Raw genomic sequence first — 18,203 nt, 5'->3', positions numbered from 1 at the left:
TACATACAAAAATGTTTTATGTGTAAAATATGTTTAGAAACATATTTTAAATTCTTATAAATAATGATAATGCACTATAAGAGCATTATCTTTTCAGCCCAAAGGCTTAGTCTACCCATGTTCTTTCAATTATTTGATAGAACAACTAGATCTTCATCTATATTTTTATATATTCATTATCACATGCACACACATACACACACACCTCCCCCTGCTAAGATGTGCAAAACAAAGTTGGATCACCCAATTCTCTTTGTTTATAAAAAAAGGTGGAAACATTACCAGATGTCTCATGTCTCATAGAATTCTTCTATTTATGGGTAAACTACTTTATTAACATTTAAATTTCACCAAGAGTTCAAGTATATGCTAGCCTTCTGTTCAGATTTTTGAAATGAAGATGAAATGGACAGACAGCTTTTGAAGGGTACAATGTGTTTAACACCTGCATGATATATTCACCAACTATTCAATCTGATAGGTGGTGTAACTATACACTTAGGGGCACAGGTGTAGGGACAAGGCCTGGAACTGGAGGAAAAACCCGCCATTCAGGACTACACAGAGGTTCTTGGTTACTGACAGAGTCTCCCCTTGACTTGAGGCTTGAGACAAACCGAGGGGGAGTCTGTCAGTGTACTGAAACCACTCAGCTCAGGACAGTAAAAGGATAGATTGGCCAGAGCCAGTTCTCATTGGGGCAGCCAGTCTGAAGGGAACAGGAGGCTGAAAATGTTGCAGCTGAAGTGCAGAATGGGTGGATGAGAGGGGCCACTTTCTAAACATCGCTGATTTCCCAAGCAAGTTCCTAAGATGCTTTCCCCAAACAGTCATAGAATTCTTGCTGCAGCTTGAAAGATCCTATTTTATAAGAACTGATTTTTCTCTTAGTAGCCAAAAAGTAAAGGTGGGGAAGGGTGCAGGGAGCAGGAGGGAAATAGGAAAGAAAGAAGAACAGGGAAGAAGCAGAGTGGTAAGTGAGCAGATTAGGTGGGAGAAAACACAGGTAAGAGCTGCCTTCACGCTTTACCCTGGCGAGGGCCTCTGCGGTTTTAAGGTTTATGGCGGGAATCAGGATGGAGCAGAGAGCTGATGAATCATCATCTCAGCCACAGAGCAGTTTTAGGAGGCTGGTGAGCAAAGCAGGTAATCAGTGAGCGGGTAATGAATGAACGCACAGAGGGGAGAAGGTGGATTCCTCAGAGTTCTGCCACTGCTCTGCCAGTTTTATAACTCACCAGCTCCCGTTACAAAGTATATATCACATTTTGTGTTTGTTAAGGATGATATACTTTAGATTTAATAAACAGGTTCATTTCCCCTTAGTGTCTCAGGATTCACGTATTCTGTTGTAAAACTTGCTAAGCTTTCCAAGTGATTTCCATTCTCAGAAGTTGAATAATAAACTGTCAATTCAGCCATCATCCATCTGCCAGTATTCTGCATTGATAGTTTTGCTGGTTATTGAAAATGAAGCCCAAAATAGACTGGTAGGCAGAAGCCTTAGTCTTGAGAAAATGACAGTAACCATGCATGGAGTTAGAAATGTGCCTCTTTCCAAGATCCTCACTGTGCAGCTAGGGTTTCAGATGACGCATTATTACCGTACCCACCGCTCCATGCACTGGGACATAGAAATCTCCTTGAGCCAGTCGTCACATAACAAAGCCCTCTATTCTCTTTCCTCTCTTGTTAGCCTTCAGCTGTTTTTCTGGATGAATGCTCCGCCATTTAGTTACACGCTGTTGTTCCTAAGGGGAGAGTGGGCCACTGTCTCCACACAGTGTCACCTCCTGTCTCTCCACGCCTGTCTTCTCTCCTCGTGGTACCAGCCCTTTCCTGTCAGCAGGCGACAGTGGCCTGCTGCTCCCGGGTGCTCGGAAGTGAGAAGTCACCTAGCTGGAGGGCAGAGACTGCCGCCGAGCAGAGTGTGGGGCCTGAGAGTCTGCCGCTGACTAGCTCACCCAAGTTACTCTGTGTATCTGAGTCTCCTCATCAGTAAACTTAGCATGATAGGGTGATTTGTGAGGTCAGACCAATCCTTATGTGTAGGACCGTAGAATAGTGACTGACTTAATAGGCCATCCACAAGCTGAAGCTATTATTTTTATGATTTCCTATGGCAATCTGTCTGAGCCACCAGGCAAGTATGGCTTAGACAGATCACCATAGGAAATCATGAAAATAATAGCTTAAGCTCAGACAGTAAGGAATCCGCCTGCAATGTGGGAGACCTGGGTTTGATCCCTGGGTTGGAAAGATGCCCTGGAGAAGGGCATGGCAACCCACTCCAGTATTCTGGCCTAGAGAATCCCATGGACAGAGGAGCCTTGCAGGCTACAGTCCACAGGGTCGCAAAGAGTCGGACACGACCGAGCGACAAGCCCAGCACAGCACATGGCAATCTGTACGTAAGGCCATTTTTTCCCCACCAGCCCTTCTCTTTCCTGTAAACCTCAGATGTGCACACAGCTGGTCACAGTGTGGAAGGATGGATCCCCAGCAGGGGAGGCAGTGTGGAGAATTCCTGAGGAGCTGATGGAAGGTAGAGGAAAGGCTTGTGGTAGTTAGCCAGAAGAAGGGAGGAGAGGAATCTTCAAGAAGCAACGGCAGCATGTATACAACTGTTGGGGACAGGAGAGCCAAGTCCAGGCAAATGCAGCCGAACGCCACCCTCTCTGAGGCCAGAGAGGAGAAGGCGAAGCAGATAGGCAGCCGGTAGTGCTGCTGACGTGTGGTGAGGAAAGCAGGTGTGTGAGGCCACCAAGAGCCAAGAAAACAGAGGCGCTGAAAGAGTTACAGGATCAGATTTGTATTCTAGAAACACCACAGCTGTGTTGGTGACTGGGTTTTGGCGGTCAGGATTTGGACGGCCGCAGAACAGCTTGGACGTTCATATAACACCGCCCTGTCCTCTGAAAACCGGGTGCCTCTAATCTTCAATGAACTGGGAGATAGATAACCGGGCTAGTTACACTTGAGTCTAAAGTATAAAGATTCTGAGGGAAGCAGTGAAAGGATTTTTTTTTTTTAAGTTGCCAGTAGGAGTTATTTTTTTATTTGATAAATTCACGATTCCTGTCCTTGTTCTGTTTAAATGAGTTCTGAGATAATTCGGGGTATGGGTTCTAACATTTACGGAGCCCTACTAAATGTACCCCTGGAGGAGGGCCTCGCAACCCACTCCAGCATTCTTGCCTGGAGAATCCCATGGACAGAGGAGCCTGGCGGGCTACGGTCCATGGTATCATGAGTCGGACACCACTGAAGTGAGTTAGCCTGCGCACATTGAATGTACAGGCATAGAATTGTGGGAATGGGTCGATTGGGTCGATATTTTAATAACATGCCTCCAAATTTTCTGAAATTGATAACCAACATATTTCTTTGGCTAGCATGCACTCTGTGTCAGGCATTTCATTGCTTTAATTGGACATAGTTGGGAATTTGTATGCTTTTTGAGACATTTAGGTGAATCACATACAGCCATTGTATCACACGTGAGTGGAGAGAAATGTGTGGGGCGTGTTTATTACCCACATTACCAGTGTTGTGAACCTTGACCTCCCTTTTTCCGTGGAGTCAGTTCTGTGCTCCTCTCTGAGGCAATAAGGTCTTTGGGGAGGGAAGAAAGATAGTAGAACAGAGGAGCAATTCGAATATGTTCCCCACCCCACCCCACCCCACCCCCCAGGAGAAGGTGCTTTACTATCCAGCCTCCCTACCACACTAGCCCTGCTCAGAGGGGCAGAAAGAAGGAAAAAAAATCTGGATTTGGTGCCACTGAGTTGTAATTTTCTTTAACCAGAAGTAATCTTGCCCCAAACCCCCTTGGGACATTTGGCAGTGCCCAAAAAAAAAATTTTTTTAATGGTCTTGACTTTGGGGAGGTGAGTGTCTATAGGCAGTGCTCTTAGATACAGGAGGCAGAGGCCAGGGATGCTGTCAAACTATTAAAGCCTCATCCCCTCCCCTGTCGTCCACAGCAAAGAGTTATGCTGCCTGAAAGGTCAGGAGGACCAAGGCTGAGAACTCCTGCACTGGGTGATCCTGTCTGTACTTAGGCTGTTGTTCAAATCACTCAGTAATGTCTGACTCTGTGACCCCACGGACTACAGCACTCCAGGCTTCCTTCTCCTTCACTATCTCCCAGAGTTTCTCAGACTCATGTCCATTGAGTTGGTGATGCCATCCAGCGCTCTCATCCTCTGTTTCCCACTTCTCCTCCTGCCTTCAATCTTTCCCAGCCTCAGAGCTGCTTTTAAAAACGCAAGGGGACTGGTTGGCAGGAATGATGGTACTTAGGCACCTGTGACGCTAGGCCTCTGGAGGTGTTGGGATGGTACTGGCTACGACTGGTATTCCATTGGTTCCTACTAAGTAAGTCTTTAGTTCCAAGGACATTAAAAAGGGTTCATTGTCAAGTCCAGTGGATGCTTGAACCCCTACATCCTATAAATCCTATGTGTCCCGTCTCTTCACTGAGGCAAGTCCTACTACTCAAAGAGGCTTAAAACGATTTGTTTTCTTCTAAACAGCATATTTCCTTTTCCAGATAGGACCCAGGGATCATCCAAACTCATGAAGTTCATTGGTTTTAACTCAAGCATTCTGACTCCCATATCACAGTTTTAAATTCTAGAAAGGCACGAGGACTTGACATGATCTTTTCTCCTCAGATTCCCCTCTATATCCCTAGAGAAAAAGTCCTTTTAAAGACAAGCCTAAGGTAACATTGTGATAGAACTGTTGAATTCAAAATTCATAATGTAAAACTCATCACTGGCTTAAAAGTTTTTTCTGAGGCCCTATAATGAATTTGTCCAGAAATAATTTCTAAAACTTCAGTGTTTATGTTTATTGATTCTTCCTCTTCACTTTGAAGACCTTCAGAATTTTTCAAAACTTGCTAAAGCGAGTCAATCTGAAGGATAGTGAAACTTCATTTCATGTGGTTTCCCAATGGCTCCATGAATGTTCTCAGTGAAGGGAGGAAATGAACAGAGGTCTCTCTGCTTGACTGATTCTAAATGATTGCCTCTCTCAGAGGCATTTAGTATGGGAACAAAATCAGCCATAATGTTTGGGGTTTTAAAATGCCATCTTTAGTACATTAGGAAGCCAGAAGGCAGAAGAATTTGGAAAGATAGTAAATACCGTTTAGATGATCTTGGTTAAACATTTCTTCAAATGTGTTTAATCCACATCCTGCTTGGGGCCCGGGCTGATTTTAAACCCTGAGACCGAACTGATGTTTAACAGCCATTTCTTAACCAGGAAAGGCCTCCCCTTCTCCCAGCCCACACCCATTCGAGCTTCACTGGCTCTTTTGAACAGAAGCCGTTCTCAGTTTTTACTTGGTTCAGTGAACAAGGTTACTGTTTAGAAACAGTGGCTGTCGAGTCATATGTGTCCTCACCCTTTTGCCTTCTTCCTGAGTGTACCTCGAGCTGCGTGAGAGATGATATTCATACTTGGGATGATTAAAGGGTCTCTTCACTGATCGCTTGGTCTTTGCCTGGCTGAGAAACTCAAAGCAGGAAGCGGGAGACATGCAGATATGTTGCAGCATATTCAAGAAAGAAGGGTTTTAGGATGGAAGACACTAAACTGGCCTGTAAGTTCTTGGGCGCAAAATATGTTTCGAAATTTCTTAATAAGGATGTGTAGGAATCGGGCAATCTTTAACTCAGTTTGACATGCTAGTACTTTCAACAGGTCAAAGTACGGAGTAGGAAATCTTTTAATAGATCTTTTTGTTTTAGGGGGTAGGGAGGACTTGGTTTGAATGTTCTAAGAAAAAGAAGTGGGAATTTTAATTACGTGAAACATTACTTGTGCTCTATAGATGATGGATTTATACTTTATTGTCCTGCAGCCATGGGATAGCTTCTATGAAAATTCAAGGCAAATGATATTATTTTCCATTTTCCATGTTTGTGCTTTTTTTTTTCTTTTGGCAAAAAACAAAGTGAAAACCCTAAAACAGCTCCTCGGGTCTCCTGAGTGCTGGAGGTAGACAGTAGTAGCAGGCTACACATACAATTGCACTGCTGTCCAAAGAACATTTTAGCACATAATTTATTGATGATTTCTTATTGCTTTTAATATTTGTATCTGGATTAGAACATGAAGATTTTGAGAAATGATTGTTTTTCTATTTTAGGGGAGTATGTTTGAGGAGTGCTGAGGATTTTTGCTGATTAAGAAAGGTCATACTTATCTTGCCTACCTCTTCGGTTTTTATTTATTTATTTATTTTTTACCATCAAAAACATTGCCTGCATTTTCCTCTCATATCTTCCTCACCAGAATACTTTCATTTCCATGGTATGTAAATCAGTTAACTCGCATGTAGGCTTTATGGAAAAAAACTATAGTGATCAGAATCTTAAGCACTACATTTTGGAGAGGTATTTTTATCACTGTATTTTCTTGTCTAGAATTTTCTATATGTTCTGGATGCTTTATCAGATTTAATTTTAAGAGTAGTAAAGATGCTTTATTCACTAAATTATTTGCCCTTTTAAAATATTACCTCTATTCATTTGCATGGATAATATTTGCAAATTTTATAATAAAAACACATCTAGGAAAGAAAAATGAGTTGTACATAGTGTCAGTATCCAGTAAGCATTAAGGAGATGGATTATGCTATAAATAAGTGGTTTGCTTTTGGTGTTTTATGATTATAAAATATAGAGTCAAAGAGGCATATTAGAAATATTTTGAGGGTTGGATCCAAGCCTACATTTTAGCTCTGGCACTAGTTTTGTGACCTCAAACAAGTTATTTATACTCTGTAAGTATGTTAGTATCATCACTGCATAATGGGAATAATCTAGCTTTCAGGGCTATATATACATTAAAAGAGAAGCAAATGCCTCACCTAACTGGCTTCTCAGAGAAAAAAAAAAAAACTTGTGATATTATATGTATTTGTTCAGTTAACTCACTTTTAAATTCACTTTGTACTTAATGAGTCAGAAAAGAATATCTTTCTGTGTGGAAATCATATTTGCATTCAGTATTCAAATATTAGGATAAGACAGTTAATGCATAATAAGCATTGGATTTCATAATGAATTATTTAAATATGAGGAATAATATTGGTTGAATCAAATGAAATACAGGTTACTCAATAAGAAAACTGGATAAATATCCAATAGATAAAGTTGATATTGAGGGGGAGAAATTTTTTCATCCAGAAAATTGGTAAAAAAAATCTTAGGTAAGTGGTTTAAAAATACTACATTATTCTTTTTTTAAAAATATGTATTTATCTTTATTTATTTGGCTGTACTGGATCTTAGTTCCCACATGCAGGATCTAGTTCCCAGACCAGGGATCGAACCCAGACTCCCTGCATTGGGAATGTGGAGTCTTAACCACTGGACCATCAGGGAAGTCTTCTAAATTAATCTTAGATACTGGATGTTGGTCTCTTCCAGTTTCCAACTTTTAATTTGATATTCAGTAGACCTTAGAAAAGTAGATGTAGTAGCTTCCTGTTTCCATAAACTAAAATTTCAGCGTGACGACCATAACTGTCTGGAGTAGAGATGAAGGCTGAACTCAGCCCTGTAGCTTCACACAGCCCGTCCCACGCGGGGAGCAGAGCCTGTTGCCATGTCAGGCTGCTTGGGAGTAACTGCAAGACGCTGTAAGAGTGACCCCCGCCCCCCAGCCCCAGACAGAAACTGGCATCTGTTGTCTTTGGTCTGTGCTCACGTTAGCACTTACACCAGCTGGGCTCACGTTGGTTTTGCTCTCCCACACTGGAATATGAGCCACGGGGCAGGGAGTTTGGGCTTAGTCGTTCCCGGCTGTCTCCCAAGCACCTCCAGCAGTGCCTGGCAACCAGCAGGCGCCTAGTCAGTTTATCAAAGTAATGAGTCGACCCCTAGTCTTCAAGAGGGCAACAAGGTAAGGAAGGCCATGCCTGCTCTCCCTGTAAAGCGCAAAATAACAAAGATAGAGTTTTATATAAAATCCGTACCAGGGTATGCTAATTTATCCTGTGGTTGACGCAGAAGTAGAGCTTTGTTCCAACTTTTAGAAGAAAAGAAAATTAGTAGAAAAATGTTACTCTCCTCAGTTTAGACATGTGCCAAGAGCAGGAAACCAAAAAGTTTACTTCCTTTATGAAAAATAGGTAAATCAAGGACTCTAGGAAACTAATTTTGTGATGAAATGCCAAGTCACAGGCCAGATAAACTCCCTCCTCCCCTGAGCCCTCGGTGAGGTCAGCGCTTAGCTGCAGAGGGACAGCCCCTCCCACACACTCTGGAAGCATCACACAACCCTGTGGGCTTCTTCACCATGAATTTTATGTAGGTGTCGTTTTCAGAAGCTAAGAATCTTGTTCAGTAAGACTTTGACAAAACACTAGCAGTTCTCAAAGTTACGCTGAATCTATACCTCTATCAAGAAGATAAATTGCTGTACTTTAGAGTCAAAAGACCAGGTTTTCAAACTCTATTCTAGGGCTGTCTGTATGACCAAGGGCAAACCCCATTTGATCTCTGAGTCTCATTCCCCTCAGCTATAAAAGGGCAACAGGCATGCCTACCATAATCAAGTTAAGATGGTCAAGTGAGTTTATACACAAGAAAGTGACTTGTAATCCATCAAACAAATTATACAGTGTTACTTGAATACACATTTAAAAAAAAACAGGGCAAGTTCTTTCCTTAAATGAGGATTTAAGTGCTTTATAACTTTACTGTTTGTCAGAATATCACTAATGAAAGGGAAAAACCCCTTCAAAACAATAAAAAAAGACTAAGGTACAATTTTTAATGCCATACTTGAAAAATAAATCTAGAAAACACTATGGCATAGCGGTCAAGATACTAGGTTTTAAAGTCACATTGATGTGGATTTTATTCATGATTTAGCTGTTCACATTAGACAGATTTCTTAACTTTGAGACTCAGTTTTCATCTCTGTACAGTGGGGAAAGTGTTACCTAAATGCAGCCTTACTATAAAGAAAAAATTGAATGAGACAAAATGCTTAAAGCATGTAGTACAACCTTGGAACATAATAGATGCTCAATAAACAGCAGTTGCATTTGTAGTTATTTTGATTCTTTATAAATATCATTGGGTATATGGTTTGCCTTTTAAATGATATGGTACTGAACTTTTAAAATGTATTAGCCACTATTACTCTGTATAGAAATCTGCTAGAAATTTCCTGAGAGAAAATAATTCTACAATTTTTCAGAGCTCTTACTTTACTGAGCCTGATGATTCTTTAGATTAGGTGGTCTTTGAAACAAACATCAATACAACTAAAAGTTTTCTAATATAATTTACTCACCTAAAGCTTGGGGGATCTCAAAGTACGTTAGATTAAATAGACCTATCCGTAACAGAACGCACAGATACTCATAAAGAAAGAGCAGTGGCAGGGATTTTCAAAGACAGGAGTTTAAAATTCTCTTTCTAGGAAGTGTATGTTGTTAGGGAATGAACAAGAAGGGCATCAAGGTAGCAACACGCATTGTCATGCAACCTAGAGATATTTAAGTTCCAAGATTCATTGTTCATAGTCCAAGATGTAAATCATGTATTAAATGTCACTAATCCTTTCTCAGCATTTCACTGAGTCATTGAATTAAATATTCTCTGAACTGACATTTTAGTACTGAATTGCAAGCATCAGTGTACAGTCTTGATAATATAATTTCTTTCTCTTGTCAGAACCTCAGAAGTGGATAAATGAACTTCAATTGAACCACAAGCCAACTTTAAAACTTAGGTTAGCATTTTAATACACAGGAATCATTCTCCATTAAAAGTGATTTTCTATAAGACCTACTTTATTTTAAAAGATAATGCCATAATCCATTTCTGGATCATAATCTGGTTATGTAAATGTATTTCTAATGTCTTATCTTAGACAGCATAAAATAACATTACTTGAATAACAAGGAACATGTGATGAAGGACCAAGAAGGTAAAAGTTAATATTTAAACTTTCTCCTTACTTGATTTAATATTAACAGTGCATAGTTTTCATGTTTTTCTGTAACACAACAGTTATAAAGTCCTGAATCAAAGATTAACATCTTTATATAACATTATTAGGAATTACTGTTTTGAATATTTGGATTTTGTGTTTTACTTCTTGTTAATCAGAATACGGAATTCAAATATGCAAGCATTTAAGTGTGATGTTCTTATAATTCAATGCTGTCAGTTTTACCCAACAGTCACAATCAAGTTAAAGAAAGCAAGTAAGTCTGAGGGATTTTAGTTGGACTCAGTATATACCATTTTAACAAAAGAAAGGTGGCTTGGGCTTTGAGAGATGATACATTGTGGGGAAGTGATTAGGAAATAGAGCTAATGGAAGATGAGGGTTAATATGGTAGGTTTGTTTATGCAAACGCATCTCTGTCTCTGGGCATGAGCCATTCTCCTCCTCCTGATAGAGGAGAGGGGGCCCCATCTCAGGGGTATTTAAGCCCAGCTTTTAGGTGGTATGCGCAGAGAATTCTCTCCGCATCTGTTGATTCTCAATGCCTTCAGCTGAAAATAATGCCAAAGTGGCATCTTTTGGAACAGTGCATTCTGATGCCCTTCATGGTGCTCTAATGGACATCTTTAGGTGTAAGACTTTTCTCATGTTTTAGATTATTTCCTTGAGATAGAGTCTCAGAAGTGCAGTTGTCGAGCCAGTAGTTTAAAACCTTTTAATGGCTGTAGATTCATATGGAATTATACCAATTAACCGTAACTCTAATACTGCTGCTTTCTGTTCCACATGCTTTCAGGGTTTTCAGTGCTGCATTTGGAAGCACATGTCTAATATTCCTCTTCAGGGTTCATACTAGTTGAAAAGCACCAAGGATCTAGAAAGGGATAGTTATAACCATTGGTGAAGCTGGTTCCAATATTCATGACTGGTGCTGTGGTTGTGAAGGAGTAGCATAAACTGACTGAAGCAGATGCCTTTCTCCGGGTTTCCCTACTACCAGCTGAATTTAGCATCTCAATCACAAGGAGACCGCTCAGGATGAGGGATAATTGAAGATAGCTTCATTGCAAGTAGATCATATGCCTTCTGCATGAGTGCATAGTCACTCAGTCACGTCTGACTCTTTGTGACCTCCTGGACTATAGCCTGCCAGGCTCTCCTCTCCATGGAATTTTCCCGGCAAGGATACTGGAATGGGTTGCCATTTATTCTCCAGGGGATGTTCCTGACTCAGGGGTCAAACCCCTGTCTCCTGCATTGCATGTGGATTCCTTACCGCTGAGCCACCAGGGAAGCCCAAATAGATCATGTGGTGGTGGTGGTGGTTTAGTTGCTGAGTCGTGTCTGATTCTTGGGACCCCAGTGCTGCTGCTAAGTCACTTCATTCGTGTCCGACTCTGTGCGACCCCATAGACGGCAGCCCACCAGGCTCCCCCGTCCCTGGGATTCTCCAGGCAAGAACACTGGAGTGGGTTGCCATTTCCTTCCCCAGTGCATGAAAGTGAAAAGTGAAAGCGAAGCCGCCCAGTCGTGTCTGACTTGCCGCAACCCCAGGGACTGCAGCCTACCAGGCTCCTCCATCCATGGGATTTTCCAGGCAAGAGTACTGGAGTGGGTTGCCATTGCCTTCTCGTGACCCCAGTATGGATGGCATTAAATCTTCATGAGCTATTTAGTCCTAAATCCAAATTAGCATTTGATTGCCAATGGGACTAATACCAGCCTTCCTGGAGACAGATCCTCCCACCCATATGTTCCCCCATCTCTTCTTTATTTAAAAAAAAAAAAGAAACAAAACCTTTAGCCTCTTTAGCCTTCCCCAAGTTCCGAAGAGCAAATTTAATCACAGAAATGGAAAAAATGCAGAAACAAAGGAAAGCAGTCAAGCAGGACAAAATTATAGTTTAGCCACAAAACAAAATCAAGGACTTTTAGTTCCTCCTCAAGGGTTACAGATAATACCTTGAGCCACATCCTTGAGTTGTTTTACAGATAGTAAAAACTCCTACCAGGTGGAGGCAGTCAACCATATGCTGGCTAGCATCATGTAGACCCCAGACAGGTTGGAACTAGAAAACTAATAATTGAGATTCCCAAAATACTACAGTGTTATGTCGCTGTCAGCCAATTCGAGAATTGTGCATGAGCTGATCAGTTACCCCAAGACCCTATCCCTCACACTGTCCTTAGAAACCTTTCCCTGAAAGCTATTGGCAAGTATTTAGGTCTTTTGAGCACAAACTATCCTGTTCTTGCATGGTATCCTACCATAAATGCTGTGCTTTCCTTCACCACACTGTCAGCAGATTGACTTTGCTATGCATTGGGTGAATGCACCCGAATTCACTGGATTTTTCAGGAGGCACAAAATGGCACATTCAAATCAAGGAATTTTAGAGCTGTCACCATCAGCTAATTACCATTGGGTAGAATCTTAAGCAAGGCATTGGAAAACTGAACAGCTGCAATTGATTATAAATTAATGACATAGGATGTTTGTTAATTATTAAGCTTTGTTGAAATATGCTGAACGTTGTACATAGGGTTTACAGCCAATAGCTGTCATCAGAATGTTTTGAAATTACACCCATGAGAAAAACAGAAAGGTTTTTACCTCCATGCATTTGCAGTTGTTTGCTAGTTTTGCAGTAACCATCAAAACACAGAACATTGATTGATACTATTGAGCCTTGGCTCTTCTGAGAAGATTTAGCCACTTTGAAAAAAAGTCATATATCTCAAAAAGCCCCTCTTAAAAAGTCAATACTTAAGATACTGATTTTATACTGAAGTATTAAGTTCTTCATTTTTAGGCAGACAGGTAAAAGTATTACACGGTGGGAATTAATACCTTCCATTTAAAAAAAATCTGCATTTATGAAGTGGTTGAGGGGAAGAGGTGTTACTTAAAAACTTAATTAAATGAAGAAATCTTGGAAATAAGTTTCAGATTCTAAGTTGTGTTCAGTTCAGTCACTCCATCATGTCCGACTCTTTGTGACCCCATGAACTGCAGCGTGCCAGGCCTCCCTGTCCATCACCAACTCCCGGAGTTTACCCAAACTCTTCTTCATTGAGTTGGTGATGCCATCCAACCATCTCATCCTCTGTCGTCCCCTTCTCCTCCTGCCTTCAGTCTTTCCCAGCATCAGGGTATTTTCCAATGAGCCAGCTCTTCGTACCAGGTGGCTAAAGTACTAGAGTTTCAGCTTCAACATCCGTCCTTCCAATGAACACCCAGGACTGATCTGCTTTAGGATGGACTGGTTGGATCTCCTTGCAGTCCAAGGGACTCTCAAGAGTCTTCTCCAACACCACAGTTCAAAAGCATCAATTCTTTGATGCTCAGCTTTCTTTATAGTCCCTCTTCCCTGGTGGTTTAGACAGTAAAGCGTCTGTCTGCAATGCTGGAGACCCAGGTTCAATCCCTGGGTCGGGAAGATCCCCTGGAGAAGGAAATGGCAACCCACTCCAGTATTCTTGCCTGGAAAATCCCATGGACAGAGGAGCCTGGTAGGCTACAGTCCATGGGGTCGCAAAGAGTCAGGCACGAGCAACTTTATTTCTTTATAGTCCAATTTTCACATCCGTACATGACTACTGGAAAAACCATAGCCTTGACTAGACGGACCTTTGTTGGCAAAGTAATGTCTCTGCTTTTTAATATGCCGTCTAGATTGGTCATAATTTTTCTTCCAAGGAGTAAGCATAAGTAAACTAAGTTGTTTTAGTCACAGTATTTTTATAGATAAAGATATATCCTGAGTTGTGTTAGTTTGAAGGACAAAGGTTTAAAAGAAGGTTTAAAATTCCATGTGGAATTTTAAATAGTTGCGCTTATTCAGCTCTCTGTGTTACATTCCTCAATAGAATTGTGTACTTCCCTTTAGAGCTGTTATCTCAGTTCTCAGTGTAACAGTCATTAATGTGACCATTAGGGACCCCCTGTAACCTGTAAGTTCCATATGGGCGAGTCCACGCCTGCCTCCCACCGTTTTATCCCGACTACCTGACACATTGGTTGTCAGCCCTCAGTAAGCAATGGCTGGATGGAGTAATGGGGAAGGATTCTGGCTCCTCTGTCTATGGAATTCTCCAGGCAAGAATACTGGAGTGGGTTGCTTTTTCCTTCTCCAGGGCATCTTCCCAGCCCAGGGATTGAACCTGCCTCTCTTGTGTCTCCTGCATTGCAGGTGGGTTCTTTACCACCATGCCACCTGGGAGCACAAGTTAGTCATTCTAAAAGACCTAAAACGTTGAAGTGTGTTTTCTTTTCTCAGCATCTAGTTGAAAGGACTGATTGGTTACTTCTTCCTGTGTCTTTATTTGTCCAGTATCTCAGTGAAACATTTTGTAGACTCAGATTACTTTGTAAGAAATCCATTGTCCTTTAACAGTTTGTGGCCTTTTAAAAGTCTGGACTCTTGTCCTACAAAGTTTTAAATAATAGTGTTGCTGAAAAGACCTTAAGGCAACTTAAGCTTATTTATAAAGACTTTTTCCAGTATAGACCCCAGAGCATTACTATAGAATTCCCAGAACCTGCTTATCCCCTCAGAAGTCAAAACAGCTTCTTATTTGTAATTCCTTGGACTCCTTGCCTTTAAAAGAAAAACATCGTGTTTTAGCACAGCACTATATGAAAGTTACTGCTTAAAATTTTAGATGATAACTTTCAGGGTAAATTAATATTAAAAGAACAGTATTGTTTCAATTTTTGAAAAGCACCAGGACCTTAAGTATTGTTTTCAAAATGATGCTTATGCAGCCAACATTTGAGCCTTTAAATTTTGCCTTGTTACGATTTAAAGATGTATTATAAAGTATAAATCTTAGTTGAAATAGTATTAAAACATGTCTCTACTGCATTGGCAAAAGGAAAGAGAAGCTCTGGAAAATGTTTGAGGTATATACATGTGAGAGGTGGGTGTTCTAGTTTAAAATACTCTGATTATGATGTAAATATGTCAGAGTTTTTTCATTTGTTTTTAACCCCAGATGTTATTCAGTGTCGAAATGAGTGTTAAAACATAATACAGGAACTTCCCTTGCAGTCTGGTGGTTAAGACTTCAAACTTCTAATGTAAGGGGTACAGGTTTGATGCCTGATTGGGGAACTAAGATCCCATATGCTGTGTGATGCCCCAAAATTGTTTTTTAATTTTTCAATTAAAAAAATAAAACATTGAAAACAGATTGAATGCATGCTAAAGTTGGGAAGTAACCATAAAAACAGGTTTTATGGAGGACAGTATGGTTCATTACACAGCTCTTTATTAGTCTAATTTAACACAGTAATAGATTTTAGAATATATACAGTTGGTCCGCCGTACATTGCCCACAATACAGCTTCTTGAAACTGTGCTTGTGCTAGCTATTGAGTGAGCACTCCTGGTCAAGTTTCTGGATTACATTCTGTGTTGTCAGTTAATAGTGGAATCACATGATTTAGCAAACAGTTGACCTTGGGGTAGAGTTGATCTGGTCACATAATAACTGAGAGCTGTAACAAAGATGTAGGCTTAAACAATTAGTCAGCACGTTGTACCTCTAGGAGATACCAGTGGGCAGGGCCAGGCTTCTTCAAGAATAATTTTAAACTGGGTCATTCATTCATTAAAGGCCCAAAATTGAAACTCCAGGTAGCATGACTAATAGAATTGTAGTCTGGAGTTTGTGAATTTGGATGAAGAAAATAATTGCATCTGTATTTCTAATAACCTTTTCTGGAAATTGAATGTTTCTTTTCATTATGAATGCGAGCAGAAAAACCTACGGCAGTATTAGCATTAACAGAAGTCAGATATTTTCATAAGACATTGCAGTTGTTTTAGGAGAGGGTCAAAAGGCAGCCTAAAGAGATAACTGCTTTGAAATCATGGCAGTTGTGAGACATACCTCTGAATTGTATTACTTAATAGGTTAATAAAGAAGCACTTGTATGTATGTATATTACAGGTCTTTTGCTATCTTGATAAGCTTTTAAATATAAATGTCTTTTTTATGATGCTACATGTTTTAACTTATTCATTTAAAAATATTATCCTGAGTAGGAATCTAGCCTGACCTTTTGCCGAAGGAATCCAAAGCAGAAAGAAAGGTTAAAATCCTTTTGTGGAAAGCCTTCAGGTGCCTTTAAGAGCATTCACACCCTAGATTGAAGGCTGAGGAGCCTAGAAAGGACTGAAACCCACCAACTCGTCGTAAAATGTTAGTCCAGGAAACCCAGACTTGATTTTTTTTTTTTTTTTTTTTTTGCCAGGGTATGAAAAAATGTGAAAAAAACCACTTAAGCCTGCGGGAGGGGAATCCTAGTTTAAATTCCATGATCCGTTGGTTCTAAATCAGGGATGTGCATTAGACTCCTCTAGGGAGCTATTTATAATCATAGAGCTGAGCCTTATGCCTCAGGATTGCAGTTCAGCGGGTCTGGGTCAGACCTGCACATCTGTGTGTGAAAGGCCAGAAGTGGTTTTCATACAAACCCGCAAATAAGAAGTGCTTTGAAAGCTTGTTCTTTAAGAACTATTTCAAGTATCACATTTTTAAGGATTTATGTTTGGTTTAAAAAAAAAAATCAAGAAGTGAGGAAGATTCACGTTATAGTTTGGAACTTGTAACTGCTTAAGGCATCTTTTGCTGTGGCAAAAGGTGAACCGGTACTTGACCATCCATCCCTGGGAGCCATGAACGTTCTCAAGTTGCATGTATATTTTTCAGGGTAAGGGAACAGTGGCTTTCCTGAGATTTGCAAGGGTATTCATGATCTAAATAAGAAGCAAGAAATAGCTTCCCATATACTGAGATAGTAAAATGTAATCGTGAAGTAAGCAAAAGACAAAATTACTAGACCTAATAAGGAAACTTATGAGAATATCATTAATTCTATGATAAAAGCATTGAACTTGAATGATATGACCTTATCATTAATTCCTGGAATCAAAATATTTGTTTTTTGCAACACAAGGCATCATAGGGTGGCAAATAAGTGGTTTGGATGCTATATATACATTAGGGAAAAAATAAATATAAAATATTAAACTTTATTGAATACATAATTGCATGTAAAAATCCAATCCCTCATGGCTCAGTGGTAAAGAATCTCCCTGCAGTGCAGGAGACACAGGAGATGTGGGTTTGATCCCTGAGTCAGGAAGATCCCCTGTAGATGGAAATGGCAACCCACTCTAGTATTCTTGTTGGGAAAACCCCATGGACAGAGGAGCCTTGCAGGCTACAGTCCATGGGGTCCCAAAGAGTCAGACACAAATGAGCACACACACAGACATGCAAAAATCCAAAACCAAAATAAATGATCATTAAAACAAGACTTAGCTTTCTTTAAAATAAAATAAATTTATTTTAATATTGGACTTACCCCGTACCTTGGACAGTTTTGTGTCCTGGGACCCATATTCTAAAATTATGAAGCAGTAGAAATGTGCTGTGAAATGTAGTTTCCTCCTTGTAACAAGTGAAAAAATAAACTATACTTTAGGGAAAAGTATTTTTAAAGGAATAAAGAAAAGATGCAACCTTTACATTGACAAAAGGAGTTGACAGTTTCAAGTAGGCATGATTGAAGTTTGATGCATATCTGTCCTTTTCTCTGTAATGGTAATTTCCTCCTGCTTTTGGTTTTCTTGCTTTCTCCTTGACCAGAAGTGCCCCTCCACCCACATGCCTACTCCAGAAAGCCACACTTACCTTTGTCTGTGCTTCCATAGAATCTTTTTTTGTTTTTCCAAAGCTTTTTCTTTTTTTTCCAAATCTGTTTCTTTTTTTTTCCTCTGTGCCTCAAGGCATGTGGGATCTTAGTTCCCCAACCAGGGACTGAACCTGAACCCCCTGCATTGGAAGCGTTGACTCTTAAAACCCCTGGACTACGTGGGAAGTCCCTCCACTGAATCTTGTACATACCTCTGTCTTACAACTTACCGTGCTATATCTTGATTGTCAGTTTCTATATGTCTTGAGAGATTGACTTTGCTACCATTATCCTTGTGTCATTATGCCGGGAATGATGTCTGCTCATTAAATATTTTGCTGAGTAATTACATGTGATTGCCACCCAACTCATGCCGCTCACCCATTATTTATTGTACTCGACAGCGGCTCTGTGCCCCTGAATCAGCACATGGATTATGCTTTGGCATTCAAACTCCTGCTCTAGCCACCCAGGCGAACCTGCTCAGCCCGATTGGCAGCTCAGT

The 18,203-nt window shown here is 40.4% G+C and overlaps 1 protein-coding gene across 4 annotated transcripts in view; it reads left to right on the top strand.

Moving 5' to 3' along the window:
• MAP7 (microtubule associated protein 7) overlaps window positions 1-18,203 on the top strand; it is a 175,755-nt gene that overhangs the window by 70,562 nt on the left and 86,990 nt on the right. Inside the window, exon 1 of one of the 4 annotated variants that reach the window (XM_061129978.1) lies at window positions 5,490-5,617. The exons of the other annotated variants lie outside the window; for them this stretch is intronic. Coding sequence (XP_060985961.1) covers window positions 5,596-5,617 — 22 coding nt within the window. The 5' untranslated portion in view covers window positions 5,490-5,595. Of the gene's footprint in view, window positions 1-5,489; window positions 5,618-18,203 lie in introns of those variants that run through there. 4 annotated transcript variants of the gene reach the window in all.

The sequence above is a fragment of the Dama dama genome, chromosome 26 (assembly GCF_033118175.1).
Source record: "Dama dama isolate Ldn47 chromosome 26, ASM3311817v1, whole genome shotgun sequence".
NCBI classification, from domain to species: domain Eukaryota; kingdom Metazoa; phylum Chordata; class Mammalia; order Artiodactyla; family Cervidae; genus Dama; species Dama dama.
Note: the sequence above shows the minus strand (reverse complement) of the source record. Positions and strands in the feature narration are given on the sequence as shown.